Source organism: Hyperolius riggenbachi, chromosome 8 (genome assembly GCF_040937935.1).
Source record: "Hyperolius riggenbachi isolate aHypRig1 chromosome 8, aHypRig1.pri, whole genome shotgun sequence".
In the NCBI taxonomy this organism is placed as follows: domain Eukaryota; kingdom Metazoa; phylum Chordata; class Amphibia; order Anura; family Hyperoliidae; genus Hyperolius; species Hyperolius riggenbachi.
The window spans coordinates 83,536,554-83,557,824 of NC_090653.1; the positions used below are offsets into that span (position 1 = coordinate 83,536,554).

The following is a 21,271-nucleotide window of genomic DNA, read 5'->3' on the forward strand; positions in this document are numbered from 1 at the left end:
TTGGGATTTGCCAGCACCTTTGGGAGACTGTGGTGCTGGGTCCAGGAGATGCTATGCTGCTGGTGCATGCCTCACCAAGAAAACTCGGATCAGCGCTAGCACCACTCTGCTGCCCTCGAGTCTGATCCTGCGGTCCAGTGACATGGGGTGTGGTATGCCTGGCTCTAGCCGGGACCTCAACCTCGTCATTGCTATCGGTCAGAGAGCCACTGCTGTTCACCCGGTTCGTATTCTGACCCGGATGATTAGTCGGATGAGGCTTCCCAATCGCACTCACCTCACTGGGCCAGAATCTCGGCGGCCTCTTCAGTGGAATACCCCTTTTTTTTTGCCATGGTGGACTGCTAAATTTAGGGGGTATTTCTCTGAGACTACCCCGGAAAAAGAGCACCTACCTAGCAAAAGGGAGTACTTGTGAAGTAAAAAGCTGTGGTCACTGAGTTTTGATAAAAAAAAAATCAAAACTGATCTTTACAGCGCCACAGTTATTGTACAGTGTTTTTTGCAGTGATCAGAAAAAAAATTCTGTCACTGCGGTGGGGCGGGTGAGAGTTTGGCCGGGTGATCAGAAGCCCGCAGGAGGCAGATTAGGGCCTGATCTGATGGGTAGGAGTGCTAGGGGGTGACAGGAGGTGATTGATGGGTGTCTCAGGGGGTGGTTCGAGGGGAAAATAGATGCAATCAATGCACTGGGGAGGTGATTGGAAGGGGGTCTGAGGGGAATCTTAGGGTTTGGCCGAGTGATCAGGAGCCCACACGGGGCAAATTAGGGCCTTATCTGATGGGTAGGTGTGCTAGAGGGTGACAGGTGGTGGCAGGAGGTGATTGACGGGTGTCTCAGGGTGTGATTAGAGGGAGAAATAGATGCAATCAATGCACTGGGGAGGGGATTAGGGGAGGTCTGAGGGCGATCTGAAGGTGTGAGCGGGTGATTGGGTGCCTGCAAGGGGCAGATTAGGGTCTAATCTGATGGGTAGCAGTGACAGGTGGTGACAGGGGGTGATTGATGGGTGATCAGTGGGTGATTAGAGGGGAGAACAGATGTAAATAATGCACTGGGGAGGTGATGGGGGGGGGGGTCTGAGGGCGATCTGAGGGTGTGGGCGGGCGTTTGGGTGCCCGCACGGGGCAGATTAGGGTCTAATCTGATGGGTAGCAGTGACAGGTGGTGACAGGGGGTGACGGGGTGATTGATAGGTGATCAGGGTGTGATTAGAGGGGGGAATAGATGCAAGCAATGCACTGGCGAGGTAATCAGGGGGGGTCTGAGGGTGTGGGTGGGTATTTGGGTGCCCGCAAGGGGCAGACGAGGGTATGATGGGTAACGGTGACAGTGGGTTATTAGAGGGGAGAACAGATGTAAATGATGCACTGGGGAGGTGATAAGGGGGGTCTGAGTGCGATCTGAGGGTGTGGGTGGGTGTTTGGGTGCCCGCAAGGGGCAGATTAGGGTCTGATCTGATGGGTAGCAGTGACAGGTGGTGACAGGGGGTGACGGGGTGATTGATAGGTGTTCAGGGTGTGATTAGAGGGGAGAATAGATGCAAGCAACGCACTGGTGTGGTGATCAGGGGGGGGGGGGGGGGGTCTGAGGGCGATCTGAGGGTGTGGGCGGGTAATTGGGTTCCCGCAAGGGGCAAATTAGGGTCTGATCTGATGGGTAGCAGTGACAGGTGGTGACAGGGGGTGATCGATGGGTGATCAGTGGGTGGTTAGAGGGGAGAACAGATGTAAACACTGCACTTGGGAGGTGATCTGAGGGTGGGTCTGTGGGCGATCTGAGGGTGTGGGCGGGTGATCAGGTGACCGCAAGGGGCAGGTTAGGGTCCGATCTGATGGGTGGCAGTGACAGGAGGTGATTGATGGGTGATCAGTGGGTGATTACAGGGGAGAATAGATGTATACAGTACACAGGGGAGGGGGGATCTGGGGAAGATCTAGGGGGGTGATTGGGTGCAAACAGTGGTCTGTGGGGGTGATTAGGGGAGGATCTGAGGGGTGCTGTGGGTGATCAGGGGGGCAGGGGGACAGGATCAGTGTGTGTGTGTGTGTTTACATGCACGGCTGCCTCCTCCCGTGGTGGTCCCTCGATCACTGGGACCACCAGGGGAGGAGGCAGCCTGTATAATACACTTTGCATACATTACAAAGTGTATTATACACTTTGTATGCAGCAGATCAGGGGTTAACAACCGGCCGGCGCTGCTAATTGGCCAGCGGGTTGACGTTGCGTGTGGGCGGAGCCTAATGCCGGCGGACGCGCGTATCTATGCGGTCCTGGGGGTGCCAGTAGTGGGGGTGCCAGTGGGTGGTCGGCAAGTGGTTAAGCACTGCCAAAATTTGTTCAGCTTTGCCCAAGCTCTACAAAGATATCTATTAGATTTGTTTTATATGCACCAGCATGCAGACTCTATTGCAGCAACACATTGCCTGCCTTTCTGAGGGATCCTGGGAAATTGAGTGGGAGCTTCTTGTCACTGAAATCCCCAGGAAATGGAAGTATGTATTGTGCAACTCGATACACAAGAACCAGGCAAATTTGAGACATCACTGTTGGGGAGTACTGGCTCTTTAAGGGAAACTCCGCTTTCATTGAGAATAGCTACAAATGTATACAGTATATCTTTGCTCCAGAAGATTTCTTGCAATTTTTTAACCTGAACAACTATTTGCAGACACTAGCTTTTCGATCATTCATGATTGTCTTAAAACGATTGAGGTTTAAAACTACTAAAAGAAACCACAATTATTGTTTGCCGCCTCCCGCCTGTCCTCCCCTCTCCCATCTTCATACATAAGAAGAGGCAGTATGATAATATAAGAACATCCTTCTGAGAATGTTCTTATATTATCATAAGCATACTGAAATACAGTATGCTTCCGCAGGTAATGGTGCCACAAGGCACTCATTTAGTTGCCATGTGGCACTATCACCTTAGGAAACAGTTTTATTGAACCTGTAAGGAGACAAAGTTTCAATGGGGTTGAGGCACTTACCCCCAGTAATATTGCAGTGTGCAAGCAGCACACAGCAATATTACTGTCACTACTGCCAGCAGAGCGATGTTAAAACAGAGCAGGAGATTTGGGTGCAGCCGGTGCCACCATAGGCTGTAATAGGAATTATGGCAATAGCAGCGGTCAGTGAGTAACTTGGACGCCGTTATAAGACGGAGCGCAAATGACTTTTAAAACACTGTAATTTGGCCACCAGCAATAGCTGGAAGCCGAATTACATCATTCCCTACCATCACCGTGGGCCTGGAGGGGGAATAGTAATTAACACCGCCGGGACTTGTGCAGGAGCAGGGTAAACCGTGTATCGGCTTTATCCTGCGCCCAAATCTCCCGGCAGCATATTCATAGGTATGCCTGCCAGTAGTGTACAGTGCATTACGCAATTAGCACAACCTACGGTACATTGGTAATCAGCCTGCCAGCTCTGATCGTGGGCTGGCAGGCTGATCACTGATGCTGGCTCTGTTTACTAACAGGTGCTTGCACCCGTGTGAGCACCCGTCTAATGTCGCTCCTAGCAAGATGAACGAGGGAGCCACTCTGCGGCCGCCATCCTGCGTTAGGTGGTTGTAGAGTGGTTTAAAATCCCCCTCTGTAATCTGGCCGGCCAGGCTCTTTTGCGCATGCGCAGCTTAGGCATTTGCACCCCCCCACCCCGTTGCACTCCCACAGATGGGAGTGTACTATGCCTGAACAGTAATACTGCACAGAATGTTTCTGGGCATGGGAGTGCGGCAGGGGTGCACACACGGGTGGTCCACGCACATGCAGGAGTGTACGACTGGCTGTGACTGGGCAGATTGCCGGAGGGATTTACCAGAGAACAGAGCAGTCGGAGAGGATGGTGAGGGACCCCACGCACCTAATGAGGCTGGCGGAAGCCCCAGGTCAGTATAAATACCCCCATACCTTCCATCTAAGGTACACTTTACGTCATGGAAACTGGCTGGATAGTGTAATGGTTAAGGGCTCTGCCTCTGACACAGGAGACCTGGGTTCAAATCTCGGCTCTGTCTGTTCAGTAAGCCAACACTTATTCAGTAAGGAGTTCTTTGGGTGAGACTCCCTAACACTGCTACTGCCTACTGCGTGTGCTCTAGTGGCTGCCTCATAAGCGCTTTGAGTCCGACAGGAGAAAAGCGCTATGCAAAAAAAGGAATTATTATTATTATTATAAGTCTGCAAATCACAGGGGAGTGACCAGATAAAAATATTGCATCTTTATTGGCATTTCTTAGTTTATCTTAGCCTGTAAAGATTTGTTATTTTTATCTGGTCACTCCACTGTGATTTACTGACTTACGTTTCCATACCTGTGCCTGGCTGGTGGGGCCTTGTGTGAGGTTGAGCAATTCTTCCTTCATCCTTTCCTTTTTTATCAATCATTTTTTTATTGAAATAAGAAAAGACAAATACAGTAGCGAATTATATAAAACATAGGTACTATTAGAATAGCAAGCAGGATGAATACAGTTATCCATCCTTTCCTTTTTAAAGTCATGATGTAATACAGTTCAAGCTATAGCGTGTGTATGGAGGGCAGCGGATCTATAAGCTTTTCCCGGTTCCATTTACAGATAATAATTTTACTTGATGCTGGTGTGCCTAGCTAATTAGAATATTGGGCAAAGTTCAATGAATGACGTTTTGGCCTACTCGTTTCCAAGCTGCATACAAGTCTCATTAAAGGAAACCTGAGGTAAACTATACTGGAAGGGAGGAGGCACCCCACTGATTTGTCAGGATACTAGCTGGTATAATAAAGATAACCTTGTCAGCAAGTTTTTTAGAGTTTTACTGGACACCACAAACTACGCATTTCTTGGCATTCACCCGCTTCTTCAGGTTAATAATACATGTCTTAGTGATCACCATGTTGGGACTGTAAACTGTGGACAATACTGGCAAATAGGCATTGACAACATGGTAAATAACAACGTTTCGGAGCTGTGACAGTTCTGAAATGTTGCTAGTAACCATGTTGTCAATACCTATTCAATAAAGAGCTATAAGAGAAGAAATAATGGTGCCGCACTCCAATATCTTACTGCATTTTGTCATAAGTGCTGATTGACCGACCAGGCACATTGTATCACAAATGAAATGACTAGGTTATGCAGTCTCTCTACAATCGTTGACAATACTGGCGAACAGGTGCATCAAGCAAAATGGATAAAAGACCTGTCCTATGGAGTACAGGGGCGATGCTAGTGACTCCTGCACACGCTCACTTGACAAAGACAGAGCTGGACTAGAGGAAGTGGAATGTTCTGCCTCATCCTCCACACGATCATAACACAGCATCATTAGGTGTTCTCCTGCTATGGGACCCCGCAATTCCTTGGAGAAAGAGCTGTTTCTTCAGATGAAGAAGTCATTGAAACTACTCATACCTGTCTAGAAAACAAGGCCCAGATTTATTTATTATATGGAAGTCTTAGCTTGCTGGCTACGCTGAGAAAAACAAAGGAATGAGTCAGCTCATTTCGCTGTTACTTCTGTGTAGAATAACTAACCCTCGCATATTTCATGGCGAATTCTACTTCACTTTACAGACAGACCTCATATTACTTCAGAGAATTAAAGTGGACCTGAACTCTTGCAGAGGACAGAATTAAAACATAGAGAAATGCACCCTGTATGTATTTAGGGAGTTTAGTCTGTCTAATCCCCCCTCATCTGTGCACTGTTATTTGATCTCTCAGCTGTGTTAGCTCAGGAATCTCAGGAATCTAGTGCAGAGCAGCTAGTTGGTAAACACAGGATGTTAACAATATGTCTGCTTACATGAAAGCAGGAAGTAGATGCACTGCAGATTTATTGTAGGATTTGTATCAGCTATAACAAAGAATTTCTGAGTTCAGGTCCAAGAAGAGAAGTGTATTATTTCCTCACATCAGGCACTGTTTCATAGCGAGAAAGTGGGGGTTTTCCAGTCAGTGGTATGCTTTTAAAGGACAGCCTTGGTCCCGGACATTCAGCTAAATGATCCCGCCATGGGGACAGTCCTCGTATGTATGGATGAGGCAGGCTCAATGACCTTTCTTAAATCTCCCTAAAGATACTAGCCTCCAGGCTAGTGACACCCTCCATTGCTTTGCAGGGGGGCAGAGAGCTGAAGAAGCAGAGTATGACAGGATGACACAGAGCGGGCAGAACAAAGCCCACAGCCTAATCGATCAGTGGCCGAGGAACCAAGCAGGGTTGGGGGCCACTGTACACACACTAGATTCTCAGCAGAGGCGGCCCCGACCAGCTGCCTTGGCCAAGAACCATCAAGCGTGTGTACAAGGCTTAAACTACTAGATCAGTTTTAGATGTCTACTACTCAATAATACAAATATATTGCATTATCAATCCTTATCTTATAAGGACATAAGAGAAGACCGCAATACCCTATTGTTTGCCATCAGCTGCTGCACAGAAAGCTTGTCTACACTCCTCTTTACAGCACCAGCATCACAGTTAACGTGCCTTATCAGAGTTAACCCACCTTATCAGAGGTGACACGCCTTATCAGAGTAGCATAGCGAGCACTACGAACTTAAGCCTGCTAATTGGCAATGACGAGAGCTCCACTCGTCCTGCCCTGAGCCCCTGCGGGTCCAATCACTTTAAATACATTATCCCCGCACTTTAATTGGCCCAGTAGGCTGCCTGTCAAGTTTCCTGTCAAGTGACAGGCAGCCTATTGGGCCAATCAAAGTGCGGGTATAATGTCCTTTAAAGTGATTGGACCCGCAGGGGTCAGGGCAGGATGAGTGGAGCTCTCGTCATTGCCAATTAGCAGGGATAAGTTTGTAGCACTCGTTATGTTACTCTGATAATGCATGTTAACTCTGATAATGCATGTTAACTCTGATAAGGCATGATGTTTGTCTTAGTAAATCAAGCCCCTTGTCCTTACCTCAACCTGCTGCCCTGCTAACAACTAACAACTAACACTACTCTGCTGTCACCCAACCCATTTATACACTCACATTAGGAGGATGTACCCACAGGCTGGTAGCCTTGGAGAATGCCCAGAGTGCTGATACTGTATGAGTGATGCATATTACATATGCACATATACAGATACCAGGTGGCCATATAATTATCGATTTTTGACGTCTGATCAAATCAGCTAGAAATTGATGCAGCAGGCAGCCCGAGAAATCAACCATTCGATTTCGGGACGAAATAATTTGAATAGCTTGATCAATCCAGATGGAAAATCTCGGTCAATCAGTGGTGGGTCAAGAGTGGTGGCAGATTGATGGCCTACAGAGTGGCAATGGATGGAGAGAATTGATGCAATACAGCAGGTGTGTTGGTTACCTCAGCAACAGCACTTTCCCTCACACACTGCACTGTCTGAAAAACCTTCCTAACTCCTCCTATTTATGGAACAGTTTAAGAAGGAATCTGCACTATCTAGTGAATTCTTAAGATGTCTGAGACAGTTCTGCTCGGATTTCTAAAAACTTGCCAATATTTTGCCTCAGACACTCTTGATAAATGTCCCCCAATGTCTCCAGGGTACTATGTGTCTGGTTCCTGGGTACAACTATAACCAGTGACCTGAGATGGCGGACGAATACCAATAAAATTCAGAATAATGCACAGCTGAAGCTATTTTTCCTGCGCCAACTGTAGAAATTTAGAATCCCACTGGAGCTGCTCACCAGTTTTTATACTGCTACTATCGAGAGTGTCCTCTGCTCATCTGTGCTGGTACGCAGGGGCTGCCGCATGCGACAAGTAAAAACTTGCAGCACTGCAGAAAAGATCATAGGCTCGCCCCTGTCACCGCTAGACCTTTTTCACACTGCCAGAATGAAGGTGAGGGCCATTAGGATTGTGCACGACCCTTCCCACCCAGGCAGCTTCTTTGAGCTCCTCCCATCAGGCCGCCATTACAGATCCCTTCCTCAACCCCCCCCCCCCCCCCCCTGAAAGGCGTGCCCATCCAGAGCTCTACACTCCCTGGACAGCAAAAGCCCCCCTGTGAACCTCTAAGTACTCCTGGGCAGTTGATGCACATGGGGTGTGGCTGCTGCTCGCCATTTCCTGGGAGTATAGGAGGCTTAAACGCAGCGCTCCTGTTGAGATGCAATGGATTTTGCGTGACAAATCCTGCAGGGAACACAGTGAGTTACTTTTAGACCTTGTATATTCTGGCAAGCAGATGCTATCAGCATATGCTATGCCATTTTAATTAGTCAATAGACAATTAGGGAGCCAGTATATAGTCAGGTGAACCTGGTAAGAGCACACATCTCTTTGTTTTTTCTCTCCATGAGCCGTTGGACTTCTAAGTACTGCTGGGCAGGACATTCACACCAATGTGACTGACCTACAAATCCGTCCACAAAACCTGTCCAACCTACATTTCTGATCTTACTCAGAGATACACACCAAGCCGCTCACTTCGCTCCTCCAATGAACTTCGCCTGACCGTTCCCCGCATCACCCAGTCCCATGCACGCCTCCAAGACTTCTCAAGAGCCGCTCCAACACTATGGAACGCCCTACCTCCACCCATTAGGGCAGCTCCCTCCTTCAACACCTTCAAGAAGGCCCTCAAAACTCACCTTTTCACTCTGGCCTACCACCCCTCACAATTGCTCTAAACCCACAGCTGAACTCTGGTCCCCTACCTCTCGTGTCCCTACCTCTCCCTCTAGACTGTAAGCCTTTGGGCAGGGTCCTCCTCCTTTTGTGTCCTACCTAATCATGCACCTCCATTCATGCACCTCCATTACTGTGCACCCATGCTATGCATTTGAGTGAACCTAACTTGCCTAATCTCCATGCTCCCCTCCAGTGACTGACTAAGCATTACCTGGTACTCATACTGTGCTGTGTGATCTGGTTTTCTTGTATTCCTGTATTGTCAAATTGCTGTTTGTCACCCCTAAATATTGTCTGTAACCTAAATTAATGTCCAGAACTGCGTAATATGTTGGCGCTTTATACTGTAAATACAATAAATAATAATAATAATAATGTATATTTCTCTATGCTATGTAAATATGTCTCACTAGTGACCTAAGCCCGTTTAAAAATGGGCTCTAGGTCTGTCACCGACGTGCGCGCACCTGACCGACCACCGCGCACGCACCCTATCGCCACCCATTCACTCACCGCATGCGCACCCGTGCCCGGCCTGCCCCCTGGTCCGCCCTGCATCCTGTCTCAACGGCTGACAGTGCAGGACATGTGCAGTAGCACAAAAGCACTGATACAGGGACAGGATGCAGGGACACTTGCCTTTTATTAGGTAGGATGTACTACTCTGTCTATGTTGCATGTACTGCTGCTATTGCCATGTATACCTCAACCAATTTCCGGGTACGTCAATTGACGCACTTGGCGAATAAAGACAATTCTCAATCACACCAAATCGCTGCGGTTATTCAAGCTCTGAGAACATTTGGACAAAAAAAGTAAGGAATGAAGTAAACACTTTTTCACATATTTGTAAAACCAGTGGGAAAAGGACTGTTATTTTTAAACTGTTTTACTAATTCTGTTATCATTATCCATTATTGTAAAGTGCCGCCAAACTACTCAGCGCTATACAATAAATAAAAAGGCATGCAAATTACAAACTAACATGGATAAAAAGCACATTGTATATACTGTATATAAAAGCAGAGTATATACTGTTGTTTCTCATCCTTTTCCAGGAGATAAAAGGTAATTGTGATCACTTTCAGTGTAAACAAAGCTACTGAGTTTGACATCAAGAAAAGTGTCCTTGCACAGGAAACTTATCGCAGTTTGGCCTAGTTGCCAGAGTGATGCAGTGTTGCCATAGTGATTAAATGGTACCAAAGTCATTGAATCCCTGATGCCAGACAGGTGCCATGAGCCAGCAGAGAATGTGTGGGATGCCAGCATCCAGAGGGGTGCTTGCTCGCTCTCTCTCTCTCTCTCTCTCTCTCTCTCTCTCTCTCTCTCTCTCTCCTATCTCTCTTCTCAGTCTGCTCTCCTCTCTGTCTTATTAGTATCTCTTCATTGTTAACAAGTACAGAGATTGGGCACAAGTCTCAGAAAGAAACACCCTCTCCCATTTCACAAGGTTAAGCAATAAATGCAGAATATGATCTATACTGAATGTAGTAGGCTTCCGGTTTGTTGCTGTTGGTTTCCAGGGCAGTGTGGTGTCTTTGACAAAGAGCTTACAAGATAACACAACTGATGTGTGTACCAGGCCTGGACATACAGTATCTCAGGAGACAGGTAGCCAGAGGAAGAACTCAGAAGTTATGTACCGGGCCTGAACACATCTCAAGAGCCAGGTAGCCAGAGAAGGAACTCAGAAGTTATGGGCCAGGCTTGGACATATCCCAGGAGCCAGAGAAGGAACTCAAAAGTTATGGGCCAGGCTTGGACATATCCCAGGAGCCAGGCGGCTAGAGAAGGAACTCAGAAGTTATGTACCAGGCCTAGACATATCCCAGAAGCCACAAAGCCAGAGAAGGAACTCAGTAATTATGTACCAGGCCTGGGCACATCCCAGGAGCCAGGTAGCCAGAGGAAGAACTCGGGAGTTATGCACCAGGCCTGGACATATCCCAAGAGCCAGGTAGCCAGAGAAGGAACTCAGAAGTTATGTACCAGGCCTGGACGTATTCCAGGAGTCAGGGAGCCAGAGGAAGACCCCAGAAGTTATGTACCAGGCCTGGACATATCCCAGGAGTCAGGGAGCCACAGGAAGACCTCAGAAGTTATGCTCCAAACCTTGACAACTCCCAAGAGCCAGGTAGCCATAGGAACAACTCAGAGGTTATGTACCAGGCCTGGACATATCCCAGGAGCCAGAGGAAGAGCTCAGAAGTTATGTACCAGGCCTTAACATATCCCATGAGCCAAAGGAAGAGCTCAGAAGTCATTTACCGCACTTGTATTGGGCGGTAGAAAGTATATTAAAGCATACTAGCCATACTTGTATGGTTTGTAGGGGGGGCACATACTTGTAAAGTAGGGGAGCTATGCTAGCCACACTTTTTATGGTGTATTTGTACTGGACACACTTGAATGGGCAGGAAGGTATAGTGGCCACTGGGTGACCCGATGTTTTTTGAATCATACCCTGACTTATGCTTTACAATCACCTTTTCATGAAGTTGCTTGGAATGTTCTTTTGTCTTTGTGGTGCAGGTTATACCAAGATACAGATACACATATTCTACAATCACTTCAACCCCTCTACCTGCATATAGGTGACTTCAATTTATGCAACTCTGTAAAATAAGTGGCTGTACCAGCTATAGCTCAGGCGGATCCTATTAAAAGGGGTGAATACTTGGAAGCAGGAAATATGGGTGTCTTAGGTGCTGTGGAAGTTTGGTTTCCGCCATAGGCGCCCATACTAATATCAACTATAGAGGGAAATTTAGGCTCTGGAGGTGCCCTCTATGCCGAGCTGTGGTGAGGGCACAGGACGGCTGCCAGGGGCTGGAGGAAGCCCGGGGTAAGTAGACTTTTGTTTTTTAATTACCTCAGATCTTCCCTTTAAAGAGGAACTCCAGTGAAAGTAATGTAATAAAAAAGTGCTTCATTTTTACAATTATGTAAAAATGATTTAGTCAGTGTTTGCCCAATGTAAAATCTTTCCTCTCCCTGATTTACATTCTGACATTTATCACATGGTGACATTTTTACTGCTGAAAGTGATGTCAGTGGAAGGAGATGCTGCTTGCTTTTTTATCACTTGTAAACATATGTAAACAGCTGTTATTTCCCACAATGCAACAAGGCTCACACAGTTTGATGTCAGAACCATGCTCCTGACACCACACTGTGGGAGGGCCTTCGCCACTATATCAGCCACACAGAGCCCCCTGATGATCCGTTTGTGAAATGGAATAGATTTCTCATGGGAAAGGGGGTATCAGCTATTGCTTGGGATGAACTTCAATTCTTGGTTATGGTTTCACTTTAAGGTTAGGCATAAGCAGGGCCATGGAGTTGGAGTTGGAGTCTGAGTCGAGGAGTCGGAGCAATTTTTGGTACCCGGAGTCGGAGTTGGAGTCGGTGATTTCATAAACTGAGGAATCGGAGTCGGATGAATTTTGTACAAAATCCACAGCCTTGGCAAGTATTAGACTAAGGAGTCAGAGTCTAGGAGTCGGAGCCATTTTGGGTACCCGGAGTCGGAGGTTTCATGAACTGAGGAGTCAGAGTTAAAGTTGAAAGATTTTTGTACCGACCCCACAGCCCTGGGCATAAGTGTGTGTGTGTTTGTGTGTGGAAGGGAGGGGGGTTACCTCAGCAGGATTTGGTTGGTTCATGTTCATTTCCATAATGCTGCATCAACTCGAAACTATTTGCATCTCATTAATCATCCCTAATCGGGAGAATTATGTGTGTACACAGGGTTAGATTTAGTTGTAGTAAAATATTGGTAACAGAAGCCAATATTTTGCTGTCGGAGTTAACAGTGCAAAAGAGTAGAATACCAGTAAATGTACCAATATTCTACTAGATGTTATGTCTGGCGCCCAAATTTCTGGAGAAATTTGGAGTTGGAATTGCAGTCAAAACCAATTCTTGGGTTAATGGAGACTCAGAATCAGTAAACAGGAGCTATTTCTGACTTCTAATAAATTTCAGTCGTATATATCATCAGAAGTGGTCATTGAGATTCAAATATTTTCTACTTGCATTCAAATTTCAAGTAAATTGTATGCAACTTCAACTTGGACAAATCAAAATTGACAGGAAGCTATTATGTGTGATCCAGTTCCAAGCTGCATACAATTTACATAAAATATGAATGCAAATTTACAATATTTGCATCTCATTGACCATCTTTGCATATCATAAATACTCGAGAGAATGTTTTTATGGTTTAAAAAAAAAACTTACCATTTGCATGAATGGGATAGCTTCAGTATAATCTTTACACACAAAGCTTTTGGACAACTGACCTGAGAGGGATATTGAGGCTGACATATCTACATATGGAGGCTGTTTTTTATCAGTTAGATGTTCACTTTAACCCCTCCCCTATTCTTTCTTGCAATTGTATTTGTATTGTAGAACATTTTGTATTGTCATACTTCAGTTGCACTTCCTTTGTCTGCACCCATGTCTTGTAAATATATTGTGCAGCGCTATAGAAGATAACATTGCTATATACAGTGAAAATAATAAATATTGAATCAAATGAAAAAATAAAAAAAATAAAGTATTTCTTGATTAACGCTAGCCCACAAAATAGATTGAACGTTTATTGCATTTATACTTTTCCTACATTGATCAGCCACACACAGGAAAGGTTGAGTGATCCACAGCCGCATAGCTTTGCATTGAGCAAAACAAAACAGTACTGCTATTCCAATCTATTTTCAATCTTGTTTTTGCTGACATCTGATCAGTATTGCTATAGCGGTACATTTATGTCGCACTTTTCTCCTGGTGGACTCAAAGCACCAGAGCTGCAGCCACTAGGGCACACTCAGTAGGCAGTAGCAGGGTTAGGAAGTCTTACCCAAGGTGCTGGCTTACTGAACAGGAAGAGCCAAGATTTGAACCCTGATCTCCTGTGTCAGAGGCAGAGCCCTTAAAGCAGATCCGAGATGAAAAACTAACTATAACAAGTAACTTGTCTATATATCTTATCTAAAGTTTAGATAGTTTACACAGCAAATCTGGCTGCAAACAGCTTCAATAGAATATGATTATTTCTTCCTTTGATACAATGACAACAGCCATGTTGTTTGTAAACATTACACACAGGCAAGCTTATCTGCATCTTCAGCACTCAGCCTGTGAAAACAACCTAACCCCCCCCCTCCTCCTCCCTCCTCCCCCCTGCCTCTGAAATCTCTGGCTAGTAATTCCTCCCCCTCCTCCTACCCAGACTGAGCTCCCATGAGCCCTTGCTACTGTCTGAAAATGCCAAGGCTCTCTGAAAAGCTGTAGGCGAGGCTTGTTTAGTTTATAGGGAATTAGAGTATTAAAACAAAAACAGAAACAAAAAAAGTATTTGGCTTGAGGAATGCCCTATAAACAATAGGAAAGGAACACAATTATGCAATGAGTAAAAGTTAATTTCGGATTCACATTAACCAGTACACTATCCAGCCACCAAGACAGACCTTCCTCTCACAATAGGCTACTAAAGCCACTTTACATTTCCTCAATAATCTCCAGATACCATCCAATCCAGAACCTTCACTCCTCCAAGGAGATCCTCTTGTCTTCTAGCTTGGTCATCTTGGCTCACTCCCGCATCCAGAACTTGTCAAGTCATCACCTCTTCTTTGGAAAGCTCTACCACAGCCTGTCCCTCAAACATTCTCTCAAAACACACCTGTTCAAACAAGCCTGCAATTTGCTACAGGTAGCATTGGAGGCTCACAGTATCATCCGCTAACCCCTGTGTCTCTTTCCCTAATGTCTCCACCCCACTACCCTCTAGAATGAAAGCTCACAAGGGTAGGGATCTCCTCCTAGCTTTTCTTATTCTGCTATATCATATGGACATGTAACAGTTTTGGTGATTTCTCAAACCACACATCAACTATATATGTATTAATATTGCTGCATGTACTGATTGCACAGAGTTATGAATGTCTCATGTATCCAGCATTCTCCCCAGAAATTTTTCCTTGGTGGCATGAAAAACTAACCAAGTGGGGCGCCATGAGGGAGGGCAGGGTCTGCGCAACTCTGCTTACAGCACAGGAGAATGAGGAGGCGAGCTGATGACAGCCGAGTCCTCACCAAAATTAGCTGGGAGGAGCACCCAGTTAAAAGAGCCTGGGGAGAACACTGCATATATCTCTGCTCCCCACTATTTGTTTAGAATTATGTACAGCGCTACAGAAGATGTTGGCGCTATCTAAATTAATACATAATAATAAAGGTGATAAAACGGTCTTCTTCAATCAGTTGAGTTTCCAATCAGGAAAATATTGATCGTTCCCGGACCTAGCTTTTACCTTGTAAACCTCTGGAGTTATTAACAAAGCCCATTCAGGTACAGCACCCCTGTTGGTGTTATAAACAGACATTTATATACAGTATTGTATAGCAGGGCTGGATATACTGTATGCCAGGGGCCTGTTGAGTTTTTCTGTTTCCTAAGGTCTCCTACTGTCTCCCAGACTTTATAGACTGACTGAATTCCATATTCATTTGTCTCCCCCATGCATATTCTTCCAATCACTTTGTACCACTAGACAAATGTTGCAGCTCCAAACGACTGCTCACTCCTACATTTTCTGTTCTGATCATATCTAGTCATTCTGCAGGATTTGCTTCTTTTGAGTCCACAAGCTTCCATTTGCCTCCAATTCCACCTTCTCACCCTTTTTTATCCCTAATGAGTTCTACATAATAACATACAAATATAAAGCTCTTGTTACAGTATTCACAAATCATGAGAACTTTTCCATTATAATGTAATTTTTTTTCATTACAATATAAATTACCACACAATGTACTTTAATCTAGTTTTATAGTGTTAATCAATGCTCACAAAAATGACGATAAAGTACAGTCGTATATTTTTTGGAGTTCAATAAATGGGTTCAGGTGAACGTTCCCTTTAGCGCTACTAAATCTGGCCAGCCTGAAGACTTTTAGATGCTAGTGAACTACAAATGCCAGCGTTTCCAGCAAGCAAAAGGGGAAAGCCACAGGCAGCCAGTCTCTGTCTATGTTGTACTACTTCTATCCATGAATATGTAGCAGGCACAAGTGTGTATCCAGTCACAGACAGGTCACAGACGGTTAGCGATATACTCCCTATACCGGCTACTGCATACATTCTATCAACAATGCACATAATGCATTACGCAGGCTCTTCAGAAATATATGTACATTATGGTAATGCCTAAGCAACATTAGCATAAAACTGCATCAATTCGACCGAATACAGCTGCTTTCGCTTCAGAAAAAAAAGCTAATTTCACTAAATGCCAGCTTGAGCTTTAGGATTATCTACAGACAGAAAAACATAATCATAACGATTTTATGTCAGGCACATCTCATAATTAAAAAATAAAAATAAATAAATGCAATCAGAAAAAAAGCATGTACAGGTATAGGTATGAAAATACAGGACTCCTCTGCATGCACTTTATCGTACTGCTGCTGCACCAGATCATCCTAAACAAACGTGGGTGCCTTTATCCCCCCGAAACATGCAGAATACTAGTTGAAAGCAGACTTTAGAATAGATGATGCAGTGAATGGACACCGGCATTATTCAGCTCAGAGCCACTCTGAGGGAGAGCAGCTTAGAAAGCAGCAGTGAAAGGGTGCCCAGTGTACAGTCACATGAGGTTCAGTCTCTCCAGATGTGCAGAAGGAATTAAGGACACTGTCCAAATGATCTTAAGCCTCTATAGGCACCATATTGCTGCAGAGTTCCAACAGTCAGGTGCTTATAGTATATAAAGGGGGGGATGCAGTGACAGCTCAGATCTACAGACTGCTCTCTGAATGCCAGACCCTCCTTACATTTTGACCTTTCTAGACACAACCCTAATGTATAACAAGTGCACACAGATCTGGAGAACTGCTGACTAATGACAGCTAGTAGCCTGTATTGCATACATGGGTTCAGGTGCACACAGCACACATATGCATGCCTCCCCAGGTTACTATCACACCGCTAGCCCATCACAGACAATATGTTAAAATAATTGCCTGGGGCTCTTCTGTGTTCAGCTGACAGATCTGAGCTCACCAACTACAATGCTGTCTGGCAGGTTCCTAAATCTCTGTATGGCCAGTCCATGATACTTTTCCAGAACTGGAACAAACATGCTTATTGGGGTACTGCTATCCAATACATTAAAGGACTAGAGACCATTAAGAAATTACTGGGTTTTAATCAAATAGGCAGCAGGGAATTTAGATCAGTTTAGCAAACTAGGGACCTTTCCAGGTACAAAAAAATATCCAGGGACACATCAGCAAACCCTGGAACTATCATTAGAAATCAGACAATTGCCAATACACACAAATCATCCCACTCACTGCACAGTTGTCACATTGTGCATCTAATATCTCTACAATAAGATGTGTCTGATATATATATATATATATATATATATATATATATATATATATATATATATATATATATATATATATATATCTCACACAATGATTCGTGCATAGATGCAGAGACACACAGACACGTCCTGCTGTAGACATATACGTATTTTAGGATATGCTTCTTTGCACACACAGACAGAAGTCATGCATGCACACATGCACTCTCACACAGGTAAAGAAGGGGCTCCAGTCATGCCACACTAATGTACTCACGATTTGAGGGGGTTGTGCAGGGCTGTGTTCATGGTGCTGCTGGGTATTAAGCAGGAACACTGCAACCCCTCTAATATCACAATACTGTACAATTTCATTCATTCTGCACACAGCAGCCAATCACAGGCCTGGCTAAGGGAAGCCGGCCGCGGAGGCTGCCGGGACTTGTCGTTCTGTAAGCTGCAGACTCGAGGGAGATCGGAGGGCGGGGACCACACGTCCCAGAATGCCAAGCGGGAGACAGGTCTGGGAGACTGAGGGAGAAGGGGATTGGTGGAGAGGGTTAGGGTACTGTAAGAGGGGGAGGTGGGCGACAAAGAGAGGGGGGGAGAGACAGGAAGGAGGGGGGCGTAGTGGGGAACACAGGCTCAGTGGGGAGGAGGGAGACATTACAAGAGTGAGGGGGCATTACGGGGGGGGGGGGAGTGATGGGAGAACACTGGGGAGGGCTGTCTGGGCACACACAGGTAGAGAGACATGGAGGGAGAGGAGAGGGAGGCAGGCATGTAAAGGAATGAGGCAGGTGGCTGAGGAATGCAGTGGGGGCAGCAGACAGGTTAACTAAAAAAATATAACATAATATATAGATGTATATAGGCGATGGGACACAAGCTGGTAATAATGTGCAGCTAGAACAGGAAGCACACAGTATGGCATCTTGCTGGAAAGCCGCAATAGTTTTCCTGTAAGGTGAATAACTTGGCAGAAAAGAAACAGGGTGAATGAGGCCCAGAGAGGGGGAAAGAGGCAGGTAGGGACAGAGGGATCAGATGAAGTGTAGAAGACACAGGTCTTGTTCGTAGAAACACTCGGAGAAGCATACACAGCATTTCTGTTTGGTCAAGCATTTTGCAAGCTTTTATTGTGCATTTGGTAGTGTTTTCGCTGTCTAATGCCTGATCCATACCATGCAATTTCCTGTCAGATCGACAGGTCGAATCGATAATTTCCCACAGGTCCAATCAGTTTTCAGATCGATTTTCCAATCGTTTTTTTCTGATCACTTCTGCACAAAGTCAATAAGAAAATCGATCAGAAACCTGATTGGACCTGTCGGAAATCATCGATTCGACCCGTTGATTTGACAGGAAATTGCATGTTGTGTACCAGGCATTAATTAGACATTTGCCTACAAAAAAAACACTGTAGATTCTTTGTGCTATGAATTCAGGTGGGCACAACGTCCGAAACAGGCTGTCCGATTGATGTGGCTCTGTAAAATGTATAACCTATAGGCTTTCTATACACCAGTGGTTCTGGATGTGAGTCTGGCTTCAGGGGCATAAAGAGATCATTTGCATATTCAGTAGTGATGCATTGTGGGTAACCAAAGTTGCTCACTTAAAACTGAATTATAACAACTACAGACGACTTTTCAGTCTCTGAGTCCCTTATAGTTTCCTAGTGGTTTTTTGGGTCACACCGAGCTGCTTGGGTATTTAGGTGTGCACAAGACATGCTTGTGTATGCTGACACATTGGCAATGGCATTTTTTCACAATACACTGACAAATTGTGGAAACTGGGTCAAAAGGAAAAAAAATTAGACTGAGCAGGGTAGCCAGCTGTGCAGAAATTTAAAAATCGTCCAGAAATACAAATTACTGTCTGTAAAGTCCATTAAAGCAGATTGCCAGGAATAATAAAAATTATGTAATCAAACCTCACCCGCCCCCAAAAGTACTCATACATTAAAATGACAAAAATTTGTAATCACTGTAGAGCATGTACGTGTAGATATGTTGCTTCATATTGATTCAGGGCATGATCACACCTGGGGGTACTTACCTTCAGAGGATCCTAATGAGGTTTCCCCTATCCTCTTCACCCGCTGGGACTCAGTGCTGGCTGCCCCGACAAATCACCCGACAAGCTGGTCTGCTGTGGTGCAGTAGCGGCTACAATATTTATTTACCGCGGCCCTTTTTGATAGGCTCCGTTGGAAATAGCCGAGCTCGATCGGGTCTACTCTACTGCGCTTGCGCCTGCACAGTAGAGCGGGCCCGATCAGGCTCAGCTATTTCCGCTGGAGCCTATCGCAAAGCCGCTAACTAGGAAGGTAAATATTTACATGGGCGCTGGTCCGGGATTTGCCAGCACTGGATCCCGGAGGGTGAAGAGGACAGGGGAAGCCTCATTAGGTCCCAGAGCCTCTGGAGGCCTCCGGGACCATCACTAGTGGTCCACATCTTTTAATCCAATGAAATGATGTTTGATTTTTTTTTTCTTTTCATGCACTTCCTGCACCCAGTGATATTTTAGTGGGTTAGGAATCTCATTATGTAATTATTGTTTTCTAATAATTAGGTATTAAAAAAAGTAACAAAAATCCTTCCAAACCCCCCCTTCCTTTGAGTCTCGGCCTCTTATGTTCACACATCACACTTGTCACACAGCTCTCTATGGTGTGATGCCAGGCTGCTCAGGCATTGTCACACACAACAGTTACAAGTCATAATATCATTAGTAAGTGTTACTTATAACCTCTGCCAAATCCTGGATCATACTGTCACTGTGGGCATCTCACTGATGTTATGACGAGAGATGTTCAGAACAGTATTAGCCACCCTTGATTTTGGAATGGTTGTCCATAAAAGAGAAAATATTTTTTTTAGTTGGCTGCTTAGAGGCAAAGGGAAGTGATTGGCAGGGCAAAGAGACAGAGAGAAGCAGACGGTTCAGTGATGTTGAGACAAGTAGTTGGTGATAATGAGCCAAATGGAGCAGTGGCGTAACCAAGGAGCTTGGGGCCCCAGTGCAAGTTTTACATGGGGCCCCAAGCACTCTATAGATATGGAGCCTGCCCTTCAAATGCTATCAAAGACTGCTGCAGTGTCAGAGAGGAGTAATCAGAGTAAGGAAACAGTTTTTTAGGGTTATCAATATGCAATGCACATATAGAGGTGTTCATTATCAGCATAGCACCAATGAAAAGCTAATAAGATGGATGAAGGAGAGCACCTATGATCCAGGGGCCCTGGTGCAGTGGCAACCTCTGCATCCTCCATTGGTATGCCACTGATATGGATGTACAGCTGCTAACCAAAACATTATTGATTTTCAAGACAACTGGCTTTGCAAAATGTCACTGCTGAAAATCACCATAAATGCACTGCACTGCCAATAATATTAGCATGAGCTTCTGCCATAATACCCAATGCACATTAAGGCCTCGTTCACATCAAATGCGGTGCTGTACGTTTTTTCCCACTGCGGATGTGTGCGTTTTTTTAGTGCAGGGCAAAAACAATGCATTGCTATGCGTCTCGTTCACATCTATGCGTTTCCAACGTACGCGTTTTTGAAACGCATAGATGCATGCATATGTGTGCGGAACGCGAACAAACGCATAGCAATGAAAGTCAATGGAAACGCAGATGGCCGCATGACCATGCGTTTTTTTATGCGTATTTGGCGATGCGTTTGGGGATGGACAACGTGACTCACTTCCTCTTCCTTTCTCTCTCAAGATGGCGACCAGGAAGCGCGGAGGACGCAGCGCAGCAGCCTCTGGGAGAGTGAGGGGTGAAGCCGACATCTCTCACACTCCTATCACCTTCACACTTCCTAAAAAACCCACACAGAAAGGAAGTGACATCAAGAAAAGAAAAAAACAAATTTTTTTTAACACACCTTTATTGAGAAATGTCCAGGTGTCCAAAAACGCATACTAAATAAAGACGCACACAAACGCATTTAAAAACCGCATACAAACGCGTACAAATGTACGTGTTTTGTCCATGCGTTTTCTGATGCGTTTCCCAAGCACACCAAACGCAGAATATATGAACGAGGCCTTAAGGACCACTATTAGGAACATTTTAAAAAATACACGTGTACCAATTGTACATTTGTCCCAGACTAAAATGTACTAGAAATGACTTTATTCTTATGTTTCTGTAACTTACAGTAAGCAGTAGAAATGTGACAAATCTGACAAAATTTGGACTTATCCATCTCTTCATGGGGGATTC

At 45.2% G+C, this 21,271-nt stretch overlaps 1 protein-coding gene across 4 annotated transcripts in view; it reads right to left on the reverse strand.

Annotated features, from left to right (window-relative positions):
- Positions 1–17,413, reverse strand: part of DPF1 (double PHD fingers 1) — a 185,186-nt gene extending 167,773 nt beyond the window's left edge. For all 4 annotated transcript variants that reach the window (XM_068250831.1, XM_068250829.1, XM_068250828.1 and 1 more), the window contains exon 1: positions 17,299–17,413. In XM_068250831.1, the coding sequence (XP_068106932.1) occupies positions 17,299–17,396 (98 nt within the window). In that variant the 5' untranslated portion in view covers positions 17,397–17,413. The remainder of the gene's footprint in view (positions 1–17,298) is intronic.
- Between the last annotated feature and the right edge of the window lie 3,858 nt (positions 17,414–21,271).